The 13,953-nt window shown below is 48.8% G+C and overlaps 1 protein-coding gene across 1 annotated transcript in view; it reads left to right on the forward strand.

Annotated features, from left to right (window-relative positions):
• The window catches only part of SEC31B (SEC31 homolog B, COPII component), a 1,335,991-nt gene that overhangs the window by 952,153 nt on the left and 369,885 nt on the right, over window positions 1–13,953 (forward strand). Inside the window, exon 19 of the mRNA XM_086922250.1 lies at window positions 1,263–1,406. Coding sequence (XP_086778376.1) covers window positions 1,263–1,406 — 144 coding nt within the window. The remainder of the gene's footprint in view (window positions 1–1,262; window positions 1,407–13,953) is intronic.

Raw genomic sequence — 13,953 nt, forward strand, 5'->3', positions numbered from 1 at the left:
GCAAATTAATCATAGCATGGAGAAAAACCACCCACAAAACCAGAATCTTGGGAGGAAGACCATGAGGATTGACCTCAACACAAAGGGCAGTACTTTGAATTTGTATTGCCCATGGATAGTGCAAATTTTAAGAAGCATTGATTACCAGGAGCTGCCAGATCGTGAAAATAGGCACCCAATCAAAGCCACATCAGACGGCCATTGTAGCAGCCCCTCCGTTATATGAAGGAGGAACCCACAATCATTCTCCTTTTTAGCAGAGATTGGAGACCTCAAATTTGCTACTGCGCTGTATAGGTCACGTAGCTCTTGGATGAATACAGCAGCTTTGAATAACTATTTTAGCACAACAGTCCAATATCCCTCAACTCCATTTGTGTGCTCAGCGAATATATGCACCACATTTCCTTAGCATTTCCTTAGCAACACTGCCTTTGACAAACTGGAATTGACATCCATCTCCCCCAGAATATGTCGAAAAGGCAAAATACCAACCTAGGTCAGCGATCCAGTTGAAACTGCACAACCTCTTATTTTGAGGCGACAAAGCTTTAAAAAGGGGAAAAGAGTTAGTGCAGTGTAAGAACTCCAGCACCAGCAGCACGGCTCTGTAATGACCTAGAATTATTGTACCTGCCTGAGCACCCTCCATGTGTTGGCAGTGATCCAACGTAAAAGACCTGCAGTAAAGGAAAAACAGCATTAGATACTGGCCTTTAGTGTTCATCACCTATCATACTTAACCTTTTAAAGCAAAACAAGAAAATGTGCAGCAGGTGATAAAATAAAAGTCCTGCGAAAGTGTGTACCTTGTGGGGGAGGAGTTAAACATATTTTACACTTGCTGGATGCTTATCATGGAGATGCTTCAACCTCACACACAATGATTTTAGTGAGGAACCATTGAAGTTAGAAGACACTTGTGACATTCAAACTTATGGATACTCCAAACAAATTAGCTGATGAAATAAAAGGTTTGATTCAAATGTTTAGTACGGTGTTGCTGCTTTGCTGGTAAATATAGTTTGTTTAGGTCAGGCACAATAGATTAGAGTGTATAAAAATGCTACCTGAACCTAAAACAATCTTAGTTACCAATTGATTTTCCTTAGCATGCAGGAAATATTAAGTTAGATGGGGAACAAGAATGCTTGGGTTACTATTTGTTGGGCATCCTCGCGCCTTGGAATATTCACAAAGAGCGATTCACTTTTAATAATGACATAAAAAGGTATAATGTGTCTGTTTTCTCTCTTCTTTAGCTTCCAGAAGTATATGTTCCTCCTGTTCCGATCACTGCACCTGTTATGAGTGTCCATTTTGATAGACAAGGTCTCCATACGCAGAATTCCTCACAGGATCTCACCCAGGCACCTCCCGGGGCTCCAACAGAAGCAAATATGCAGGTGATTAGTAATAAACTGTAACAACTGATTTTTAAATGGTCCTGGGAATGGTGAAGAATTTTAATAAATTCACTTTACCATAAAAATATAAATTTGATGAAGCAGGTCAAGCCACACCATAACTTCATGAAGTATAAAAACTGAGTTCAACAATTTATCTGCATGTACATATGGAGGCAACAAATTAGAGATTACTTGATCTTACCTAAATGCTTCTTTCGCACTGGTCATCTGATATTTTAGTTAATTGTAAGAAAGGTTACATGACTAATGTTGCAGGTATGCTCCATGTAGTCTTTTCATGTCATGCTAGAGAAGGGAGTAAATATGAATGTCTGTTTCACTGTCATACATATGTGTACAAAGTTTGATGGCACAAATTGACCTTCAGATGTGTAAAGGAGCCAGGGTGGCCACAAGGGATGAGCAGCAGGGGCTGCTGGCAATAGGCCTTTCTCTTTGCAGCGCCATAGGTTGCCAAATGTAGTTTTATGTCAGAACATCAGGCCCAACCTGTTTTTGATATATTCATGTGGATGCTTATGAGAAATTGGGTTGTTAATTCAGGTAGGTGTGAGTCTTTCTTCAACAATATCGACAATCCTTGTCAGGGTGACCCAGAAACATTCACAAAACTAACCTTCTGGTAGCTTCACTGGGAAGTGTCTCCAGATAAACTTACTGAATACTTTGATTCCATACAGTTGTTTTGGCTTGAAAATATTCACCAGCTTTACCTTGGTGCCCCCCTCACCCCTGGAGATTAAGTTCTGGCCATCAGTAGCATGTCTGGGGGCAAGTTCTCCAGCCCAGATGGCCTTACAGTCCGCTTCTACAAGGAATATAATGAGTTACTGGCCCTTCATCTCCTTGCTATGCACAAGGAAGCCAGGGAGACTGGCTACCTACCACCCTCAGTGCGGGAGCCTTCTTAATTAATTAATTAATTGCGGGTTTATATAGCGCTAGGATCGCCTCCCGGAGGAGTATCTCCGCGCTTCGACCGCTTGGGAACCCGTCCTGGCTCACCCTGAGAGATGGTCCCTAATGGGTATCTCTAAGGTGCGACCAAGCATCCCCGGCGGTCTGGGGGGGCCGTTGTGAAGATGAGGCAAGCTAATGCCCAGAGTTGCCGAGTGTGGTCCCTGACCAGAGTAGGCACCGAAGCGAGAATTGTCGAGTCCGCTGACCCTGGTCCACGACCCTGCCGCGCCGGGAATCGAACCCTGGTCCCGGGCCGTCCTCTGCTTACGGGTCTGCCGCCTCTAACCAGTGAGCCACACTTCTTAGTCATACTCCTTAAACCTGACAAACCAGCAAATAGCTGCGATTCTTATTGGTCGCTTTCTATGATCAATCTGTACAACAAAATATTTTCCAAAATGATTGCGGCCCATATCCTGCACCTCCTCCTTGTGATCGTGAGACCGGAACATTCAGGGTTTGTCCCTGGCCATTCGAAACGCCATAATCTTCTCACTCTTTTTGCTCTAATCCAGACCTTGAGCTCACAGCTCCTGGCGGTTGCTTCCTTCCTTGACGTAACCAAGACATTTAATTTTCTTGAGTGGTTGTATTTATTCCCTCTTCTTTGGCACATGAGCTTTAGCCATGGCTTCCTTGGGTGGATTAAGCTACTCTATACTTTACCGACTGCCAGACTGCGCATTAGCAGGAGAGTCTCTGAGCCTATACCCATAAATGGAGGTACTAGAAAGGGCTGCCCTCCCCAATCCTTTACGCGTACGGCAGTACCATACTGATCGAAGGTCTCTGCTGCACGTCGCAATGTCTATTGGTGTCCCTGTATGCAGACGATGTCACCATCTATGTAAGGAACACTGCCACAAATCTTGTACCACTGCTGAACGAGTTCATCCTTTATGCGTTCCTCACAGGAATAGCGATCATTTGATGGAAGCCGTTATTTCCACCTACTGAGTAGATTGAGCCTTTTTCTACTAAGTATCCTCTTAAATGGTCCACTGACAGTGTCTATTACTTAGGGATTGTCATTAGTAGGGATGGGTCTCAGATCTGGAGAGAGAATTATGGCCGAGATTGCCTTTGTCTCTTACCGGGCATGTCACCATTGCCAAAATAGTATTCTTCCGGAATTCCTCTACCTGTTTGTAAACATTCTGATCCCACACACAGTGGTGTTCTTTAGGCACATGTATTCCCTCTTAATACAGCTGGTGTGGGCTGGTGGGCAGCAGCTGCTTTTGTCTTGGTGGATGATGACACTGTCTTTTGAGCAAGGGGGTGTATGCACCCCTGACATTCAGTTTTACTACTATTGTCCTCAGGCACATATCACTCACTACTAGGTACACTCTGTCCAACACTTTCCACATTCTGTCCAACACTTTCAACATACTGAGATAGAGACAGACTTTATCTAGGGCTGTTCTCTGCGCACAATGGTTTGCCCCTCCCCTAGACACCCATGAGGTGCAGAGCTGGGCATGGCTCCTTGGCCCACTACATGCCCTAGATTGTGAGTTCACTACTCCTTCCAGTAGGAGACTTATCGACTGCTCGTACTCTACAGTGCAAGACAGGGTCCCTGTGCTTTAGCTGATGACTTTATCAAAGTGGCAGGCACACCTGGGAGAGGACAAGATGGAGGATAAATGAAGATATTGCTGCTCCTTAACCAGACTGTTGTCCCCAAATTACAGATTGAAACTCATCCATGTAAAATTTCTCCACAGCATATTCCGCTCCCTGGCTGCTCTGCAACAAATGGGTCTGGTACCAGAGGCACCTTGTGTGCATTGCAGGCTGCTGACACTTACTTTATACATCTTGCTTGGTCTTGCCCTGCAATTGCTACATATTGATCAACCGTACTAGATTGTATAGACTCAATAATAGCAGGCTATATACCTTGTACTCCACTCGTAGTCCTACTGGGGTTTGTCAAACATGTCCCAGCAGGTGTCCGCCAGCTGACGGAAATGCTGTTACTCCTTGCCAAGAGAATAGTCACCGTCCACTGGGTCCGTACAGGCTGCCCACAACTATCTGACTGGGTTACTGAAGTTGCTTATTGTCTAGAGCACCTCGGGGACTACTTGGCGTTAATGCCCACCAGATCTCGTCCCAAGGTCATTTGAAGCCCTTCCAGAACCTAACTGGCTGCCAAGGCCGGCTCTGGGTCGTCCTCTCCGATCCGGACCCCATAGCGCCTATGCCCAATTCATGGCACAATTCTAATTGTCTAATCACTGATTGCACATTACAGTTTTTTTCTCCTCATTTTCACCCTAACCATCTTTGTAACGCCGGAAACTTTACTGTGTTCTATGGTTGTACTTGCTTTATTGCCCTGTTTGTACTGTGCCTTTTTACATCTCAAAAACTCAACAAAAAAAAAAGGAAAGGAAAAAAAAACCTCTTGTAGCTTAGCACAAAAGCTGTACGGCTTAAATTAGAGGCGAAGTGTAAAGTATTTATGTATCACTTAAACAGTAATAAAAATCTTGTTCCAATTCAGAAAAATAGAGTACATTTTAATAAATTATTTGGCACCAAAATGGCAAAAATCCAATCAGTTATACCCGGAGACGTCCAATTTTAAATATTTAATTGAAAATAGTGACTAAAAGCATAAAGTGCCAACTGTGGTTATCTGGCTGTGCAGGACTGGAACAAAGTCACAAGTTCAGGCTGACTGTGATGGAGTGCTGGATGGATACAGGGACCAAGTTAGATCCACTGACCAAAGTACCTAAAATCCTGGTTGCAGAGCATTACGAGATCCCGCATTGAGGATGCATCGTGCAGTGGCAGTTCCGAATAGCTGCAGGTGGCAATGCTAGTCGTCGAGGATGCTGTTGATAGAGGCTGCGGTGCTTCAGGGATGGCTCATGCAGAGGATGTTCATGTGCGGAGCTCCGAGGAGATTTGTCTCGCTGCATCAGTTCTGGCAAAAAAAGCCAACTTCTGAAATGGCAGATCACCTTCAGGCCCAATTCCAAGGGTGCAGGACTGGGGTGGCACCACTTGGGGGGGCAAGACATACAGCAAAGAGAGTCAATGCGCTGGGTTCAAGGTCGTTGAAGCCTTTTCTCTCCCTACTGCTCTGATCAAGAGGCCAGTCAAATAGCCCTTAAAATCACTCTGCTGGTCATGGGTTTAATATGCAGGTCCAGTCCTTCTCACTCAGGCAGCAGAGTATCAGTCCTTCCTGCAGCAGTGCAACACAGCAGCCCTTCTGAGTATTCCACAGGTAAAGAGGTGCACAGAAGAGTTGGGTCTGTGGGTCCAATATTTATACATGGTGCTAGCTTAAAATTAGGAGAAAGTTCTGAAGGTTTCCACCTTAGAGGTATTTGGAATTTCCTGCCTCCCTACCCTGGCCCTAGCTTGTCTGGGGATACAGCAGACTAGTGTCAAACCCTTTGTGAGTGGGCTGTGGTAGAGGTTTTTTGATGCACAATTGTGTTAGGTGGCAGCTCTGCCCATCAAGTCAAAGATGGCCCATGCTGCCAACACCTATTCCCCCTTTGGTTCACTGTCTGGCAGCAGTGCACACAGACCAATTTCTAGCTACACCTAGTCATGTGACCCAGGATACAGGCACTAAATGGTTACGGCAAGAAAATGCCAACTTGCGCTAAAAGTGGTATTATCAGAATTGTGACTTAAAATTCAACTCCACCCTTAAAGAGAGTTTTAAATTACAATTCTTTAATCACAAAACTCGACATTCCTGCCTGCTCCTGATTGAAAGTGATCTCCTATTAAATATAATAGGGTTACTCAATGTTATGCTATGGGAGAAGTAGGATTTCCGTAGTAAAAAACGAATTAAAGGGTTTTTCATTACCAGGACATGTAAAAGTTGAAAGTACATGTCCAACTTTTTAACTAGATCGAACCCTGCCCTTTGGGCTGTTTACGGCCTACCCTAAGCCCAGACTTATATGTATTAAAACAGAAGGTTTAGGTCTAGCAAAAGGTTGATTTTTCCAGGCCAAAATGGCAATTTAAAATCGAAATGACAGTTTAAAACATCATACATACGCTGCATTGACAGGCCTGAGACATGTTTAAAGGGATACTTAAGTGGGTGGCACAGAAGTGCTGCAGGCCCACTTGTAGTATTACAGGCCATAGGTATATGTATTACCACTTTACTAGGGATTTACAGGTAAATTAAATGAGCCGATTGTAAGCCAGTCTTACCATGTTTTTAGGGAGTGAACACATTTACTTTAGCACTGGTTAGCAGTGGTAAAGTTGACGGTGTCCTAAGGCCAATACAAACTAGATCGGAAAATATGGTTGAGCAAAAAGTTTGAGGGAAGACCACCCTAAGGCTGGCAGGTCTAACACTGGGCAAAGTTAAATGTTACTAGTCGTCCCTGCACCTCTATATGTTTAACAAATTAGCCTTCCCACTTCAAGTCACCTGTTGTGTTGTGCTTTCTGAAAGGCTTAACACACTTTTTCTGCAAAGCCTTTTATTTTGCCTCTATGAGACCGTAACTTGGTCCGCCCATTTCTCACATGCACATCGTTGGAGTGGATGTACTACTGTTCTCTGTGGATTTTAATTGTTAAGACAATTTTTCTGATTGCTATTACCCCGTTCCACGTTAGCGAACTGCAGACAATGTGTCTGCATTCTCCTTATAACACCACTCTCTCCTGACAAATTGGTACTGAGGACCATGCAACCATTCTTACCGAAAGTTGTATGGTTGTATATGAAAGAGACTATTCGTTCTAGATTCCTTACCTTAGAATTACCCCCATGCGCCAGACTTGATCCAGAGAATTTTTCTTCAGCATTACCCCTGCAAGTCGGTAGGTGGCGTTGGTCGACTCTGCGTCTGTCGTCATGGTCGCTGGAATGACATTTCAGTGCCTACTTAGACGCCACCCCTGTACGTTGATGTCAGTTCTTTCTTTTTCCACACCAGCCTAGAGCAGATCCGCGGAGAGCTTGCCCCATTGTCACTTTTTTACTAAACCTTTTACGACTTTTGTTGACGTCTTTTTTCGAGTCTTCGACTCCTGGTGCGCAAGCGATGTCACATCGACAAACGGGATTCAAGCCTTGTGACTCCTATCACAAGCTGATGTCCGTCACAGATCCGTACCTTTGTGTGCCACTGGTGCCTGGAGCGCAACCACGACCAGAAGTTGTGCTCCGACTGTCAGACCATGAATCGGAAGTCTTTGCTGGAGTGGTCCCGAAAGCTTTTGGAAGCCAGCAGTGGGCTTCGTGTAGCTCGCGGTCTCGCTCGAGGGGACAAGCACAAGAAGAAGGCGAAGAGGGACTGACTTTCTTCGCCTTCTCCCCGTCGGTCGGCCGCGCGATGCTGGAAACGGAGCGTTGTCGCTCTAATGCTCTGTCTCTGGTGCCTGATTCTGGGATGACTCCACGCCTCACCCTGGTTTCTGGGAGCCAGGGCATCCCCTGCCCAGCTCCGTGCATTTTACGAAGCCCTCCACTCCATCTCTGGGCAGCCCAACTCTGCTGGTGCACATTCGGGCCCTGCAGAGCCGGTTGGGTTCCCTGGGCATTCAATGCCAACATCTTCGGCCCAGGCACCGCTGGGTCCCCATGGATCCAGGCCTGTATCCAGATCAACGCCGGTCGACGTTACTCGACCTTCTCTGGTGCAGATCCCGACGACCATGTCTCCGGCGTCGACCGTGCCCCCGGCCAACGCTGTACCCACCCTCATCCCAGAGATAGACCCGGAGCTTGATCAACGTTGGCTGACTTCAAATCCAACGCCGGAGGGTACTTTTGCTCCCTTGTTCATTCCTTTTGTTCCCTGTCGCCCTGAGGGTGGTGATGAGGACTGGGAGGGGTTGCAACTTCAGACAGTGGATCGACGACTGTGCCAACACCCTCGCCCCACTCAAGAAACCCTCCAACAACCACGCCAGCAAGAGAGCCACCTGGTTCACTGACGAGCTGCAGACCTCAAAACGCGCCTGCCGGAAACTGGAGAAGATATGGCTCCACGAACGCACTCCGGACAACCACGCAGCCCACAAGGACGCCACCCGCAGACATCACCACCTTATCAGATTAGCCAAGAGATCCTCCTTCAAAGACCGTCTGGATAACAACGCACTCAACAGCAAAGAGCTCTTCAGCATCGTAAAGGAACTCTCCAACCCCAGCGCCAACGCCAACGACATACCGCCCTCACAAGAACTGTGCCACTCACTAGCCATCTTCTTCCACCGCAAGATCGCAGACATCCATGACCGCTTCAACACCATGACCGCCCCGACCACGCCAGACCCCACCTCTCCTGTGAACACCACTAGCTCCAACCGCCTGACCTCCTGGTCCAACGTCAACGACAACGAGACACGCAAGATCATGAACTCCATCCACTCAGGATCTCCGTCAGACCCGTGCCCACACCACGTATTCAATTCAGAAAAGGGGGTGGTGATGGACAGAGTATCTGAATTAAGCAGAACACTCCTACCCAGTCCAAAGATCAGGGCTTGATCCATCACCGTTTTTTAGTTCACTGCACCATCCCAGCTCAGAACCTGGCTACATGCAAATTAGTCTGTCCCTGGCCCAGTGCATCATGGGAACAGGGCAGACCAAACTACCAAGCCAATTCTTATACTGGGAAGGAAACAAGCTTCCGGGGACCGGTTTCCGGCATTTCAGCCGTCGTCGGCCCGGCTTGCTCCCTCACCAAGGTCCCGCACACGGCCCAAACCAACCTTCCCGAGGGGATGAAGGCCATCGCTGACTGGATGAGGAACAGCCGTCTGAAGCTGAACTCGGACAAGACGGAGTTACTCATCCTCGGACCCACCCCCTCAGCTTGGGAAGACTCCTGGTGGCCGACCACACTGGGAACAGCACTGACACCCACCAACTATGCACGCAACCTAGGATTCATCCTCGACTCCTCCCTCTTCATGTCTAAACAGGTCAACGCCGTCTCCTCCTCCTTCTACAACACCCTCCGCATGCTCCGCAGGATCTACAAGTGGATCCCGACCGAAACAAGAACGGTGACACAGGCCCTTGTCAGCAGCAGACTGGACTACGGCAATGCACTCTATGCAGGAATCCCAGCCAAACACTTACAACGACTACAACGCATCCAAAACGCCTCCGTCTGATTGATCGTCAACGTCCCCCGCCGCAGCCACATCACCCCGCACCTGAGAGACCTACACTGGCTCCCCATCGACAAGAGGATCACCTTCAAGCTCCTCATCCACGCACACAAAGCACTCTACAATGCCGGACCAGCCTGCCTGACCAGCAGACTCAGCTTCTACACCCCGACACGCCAACTCCGCTCCTCCAGCCTCGCCGCTGTCCCACACATCCTACTAACAACCTCCGGCGGCATATCCTTCTCCTACCTCGCCGCCAAGACCTGGAACACCCTCCCTACCCACCTACGGCAGACCCAAGACCTACTCGCCTTCAGAGGACTCCTCAAGACCTGGCTCTTCGAGCAGTAGCGGCACCCACTCCCCTCAGAGTCTTGAGATCCTCACCGGTAAGTAGCACTCTTTACAAGTACTCTGATTGATTGAATGATTGATTGATTGGACTCTTTAGCAGACCTGCGGGAAGAGGTGGACAGGAGAGAGGAATTGGGTAACGCCTGTGGTCTGGATACCTCCCCAGACCTTGGCATGATTTTTCCCCCTACCGAGGCTATGGAGGAGGGAGCGTCCTATGCAGTGGTGGTCCATAGGGCAGCCGAGGCCTTCGGCTTGGAGCTCCCTACAGTGGCAGTCAGGACTAGCCTCCTGACAGAGGTGCTTCAACCGGCGGCAACTTCTTCTGAACTCCTCTTGCCCTTTAGAGAAGCCCTCATGGGTGTCCTTCTGGGCACCTGATCCAGGCCCAGCACAGGGGCTCCTGTGGACCGGACGATTGCCCACAGCCACCGCCAGCTCCGGCGATCCCATTTCCCTCTCTCAGCACCCTTCACCCGAAGGCTTGCTGGTCCAAGCCTCTTCATCCAAGGGCGCATTCACTTTTTCACTCCTCGGATAGGGAATCCAAGAAGCTGGATCACCTTGGAAAGAGTATGTTCTCTTCCTCCAGCTTAGGACTGCAGTCCGTGAACACTGCATGCCTCTTTGACCACTAGACCCATACAGTGTGGGATACGGTTGGGCAGATGCTCAGTGTTCGGAGGAGGCCCGGGCCATTCTCTCCCAGGCAGTGGTGGATGGGAGAGATGCAGCAAAATTCACAATCCGATGTGGACTGGACACCGCCGACTATCTGGGCAGAAGGATTGTCATGTCGGTAGCCCTTCGGCACTACGCCTGGCTGAGGACGTCTGTTTTTCGGGGGGATGCCCAGGCAACTTTGCTATACATGCCGTTCGATGGTCATCGCCTATTTGGTGACAAGGCGGACTCGGCGCTCGAGTGTTTTAAGGATTCTCGGGCTACGGCCAGATCCTTAGGCCTCGCTGTGTCCTCCCGTCCCCCACAGTCTGCCTTTCGTGGCTACAGAAAGGGCAGCCCACCACGTCCGACCCAGTCCGCCACTGGCCGATGCAAACGGGCCAACCTCTGTCTGGCCTCAGACGTGGGACCCAGCGACGCAGGTCTGGTAACCAGCAGGTGGGCCAGTCCACCCATTTCCCCCTTCCCCCCGCAGCAGCCTCCAAACCCTCCTAGTCTGACCTTTCAGGGCCATCAGTGGCCAGTGGGTGGCAAGATTTGCCATCACGTCCCCCACTGTTATTCCATCTCATCAGGCAGGTGGGCTTTGCAGTAGTCCGAAGGGGCTACTCAATCCCCTTTGAGACTACCCCTCCCTCCATGCCACCGTCTCTCGATCGCATGTCAGAGGACTATTTTGCGCTTCTCCAATAGGACGTTTCAGCTCTCTTTGGCAAGGGAGCTATTGAGAGGGTACCTGCGCCAGAAGTATGCCTGGTTACTATTCCTGCTTCTTTCTGGTGCCCAAGAAGGACAAAGGCAATCCTCCGGAAAAAGAAGTTAAAAATGCTAACCTTGGCTCAGGTCCTGCCTGCCCTCAACCCCGGAGACGGAATGGTAGCATTGGACTTGCAGGACGCTTTATTTTCAAATCCCCGTCCTGCCAGCATACAGGCGTAACCTAGGACATGAGCATTTTATTTATTTATTATTTATTTATAGAATCTCTAAAGCGCACTATCACCTGACAGGCATCTTGGCGCTAGTAACACAACAACCATAACAACAAGGAAGGAGGCGTAGAACACAGGTCTAGTTCTTAGGGAATAGCCACGTTTTTAAGTTCTTTCTGAAAGCAAGAAGATCATCATGTTGTCTAAGTGCAATAGGTAGAGTATTCTACAGCCTGGACGCAGCGACCCCAAATGATCTACCCCCTGCTCTAGCTTTTTTGAAAAGGGGGACTTTTATAAGCTCGCCCCCAGAGGAGCGAAGCATTCTGTTTGGAACGTACCATTCAAATTTTCGCTGGAAAGAGACCGGTCCTTTCCCATGTAGAGCCTTAAACACTTTTCACAGGGACTTAAATTTAATTCTCTGTCTCACAGGGAGCCAGTGCAACTCCGCCAGTGCTCCAGAGGCAGAAGACCTCCTCGGCCAGCCTAGTACCAGTTTGGCCTTGGCAGATTGCATCCGCTGTAACCTGTCTAAAAGGAATGTGGGGGATTCAAGGAGCAGGGCATTACAATAGTCCGCCCAACTAAGAATCGTGCTGCATGCTATCAGGACGCGGGCTTGGTGGGGTAAAAGAGGAAAGATCTTCCTCAATGAATGAATAATAGCCAGGCAGCAGCTCACCACCTTCGCCACGTGTGCCTCCAAGGAGAGGTTACAATCAAATGTTACCCCCAGGTTACGCACTGTCCTGACCGGCTGGCCAGGATTTGGGAACTCTGGGGGCCAAAGGTTCCTGGGCGGCCCTGTTGTGTGCCTGCGCACCTCAAAATGCATCAGCCCTGTTTTGGCTATGTTGAACTGTAATGAATTCTCGCTCAACCACTGTGACATGTCTTCTAAACATCCATGGAACCCTTTTACTGAGTTGGACTGCTCTCCCTCCAGGGAGAGAATGAGTTGCGTATCATCAGCGTAATTGATGACCTTGATGTTATATCGCTTGATGATCGCCAGCAAGGGTCTCAAGTAGACATTAAAAAGAATGGGGCTGTTGGCCGAGCCCTGAGGTACCCCATGTAGAACTTGAGTGGAGGCAGATTGGTAAGGGGGAAGAGAGACCGCCTGCTGTCTCCCTGAGAGAAAAGAGTGGAACCACCTAAGGGCCACTCCAGTCACTCCCACCTCTCTCAACCGGCTCAGAAGGATGTTGTGGTTGACCTATCGAAGGCGGCAGACAGGTCCAGAAGAATCAACACTGCTGCCTGACCCCTGTCTGCCCGCCCCCGAAGCTCATCCATTGCGGTCACCAATGCCGTCTCAGTACCATGAGCCGGTCGGAACCCAAACTGCTCCTCCTCCAGATGTTTAGCCTGTTCTAAATGCGTGGACAGTGTGCCACTTACTACCCGTTCAACTATTTTGGCCGGGAAAGGGAGAAGGGATATTGGTCTAAAGTTTTTTAGACATTCTGGATCAAGGGAGGATTTTTTTTAGCAGTGGCGTTACTAACGCCTGCTTCCATTGGCTTGGCTCACCCCATCTGCAAGCGACTGATTACAGATCTTACACAGTAGTGGAAAGAGTTCTGCCCGAACTCCTTCCAAATTTTACAAGGCAGTGGGCCCAGGGGAGAGCCAGACACAATACTGTCTGCTAGCTTGTAGAAATCCTCAATCTGTAGAAGGGGAAATTCCGAAAGTGCCCCCAGGGCAACCTCCTCCGTACTGTCACTCTCTGCCACCTCACCCATGTCTTTAGTGAGGGATAGCTGCTCGTTCACTACTTTCAACAGAGAGGATGTCTTCTCCAACTCCTCAATGATATTAGCGACTTTATCGCGGAAAAAGTCTGCAAGACTATCGCAGAGCCTCTGGGATGGCAGGAATTCATTTTTACAGCATTCAGTTTTAGTCAGGCTGTTAAGGATTTTGAAAATGCAGCGAGAGCTATTTGAAGCCCTGAGTATCATTGAGGCAAAGAAATCAGCCTTCGCTCTCTTGATGACCTTTCTATATTCCACAATCTTTGCTCTCCAAGCCTATTTATCCTCAACTAGATATTTCCGCCTCCAAGTTCTCTCAGCCCAATTACACTCAAGCGTTAGTTTTTTCCAACTCCTCCCCAAACCAGGGGGCAGATGGCCTCCCCCTGCTCTGAAAGGACTTGCGAGGCACAAGGGAGTCCAGGGTCAAAGTGATCTCTTTACAGAGAGCGGTGTAGTTCTCATCCACCTGGGCCTCCGGCAAGAGGCAGTCTTCCACCGAGAACACTTCCCCAAGACCTTTCATCTGTACCAAGCCCCTCCAGTCCCTGCCCACAAAGTTCGTCCTTTGCTTGCCTTCCCTTTTGTCCCGGCTGGCCATATTCAGAAAGAATTTGACCAAAAAGTGGTCAGTCCAGTCCATCGGGAGAACATCCCCCATACATAGCTGCTCATCTACTG

The sequence above is a fragment of the Lissotriton vulgaris genome, chromosome 5 (assembly GCF_964263255.1).
Source record: "Lissotriton vulgaris chromosome 5, aLisVul1.2, whole genome shotgun sequence".
NCBI classification, from domain to species: domain Eukaryota; kingdom Metazoa; phylum Chordata; class Amphibia; order Caudata; family Salamandridae; genus Lissotriton; species Lissotriton vulgaris.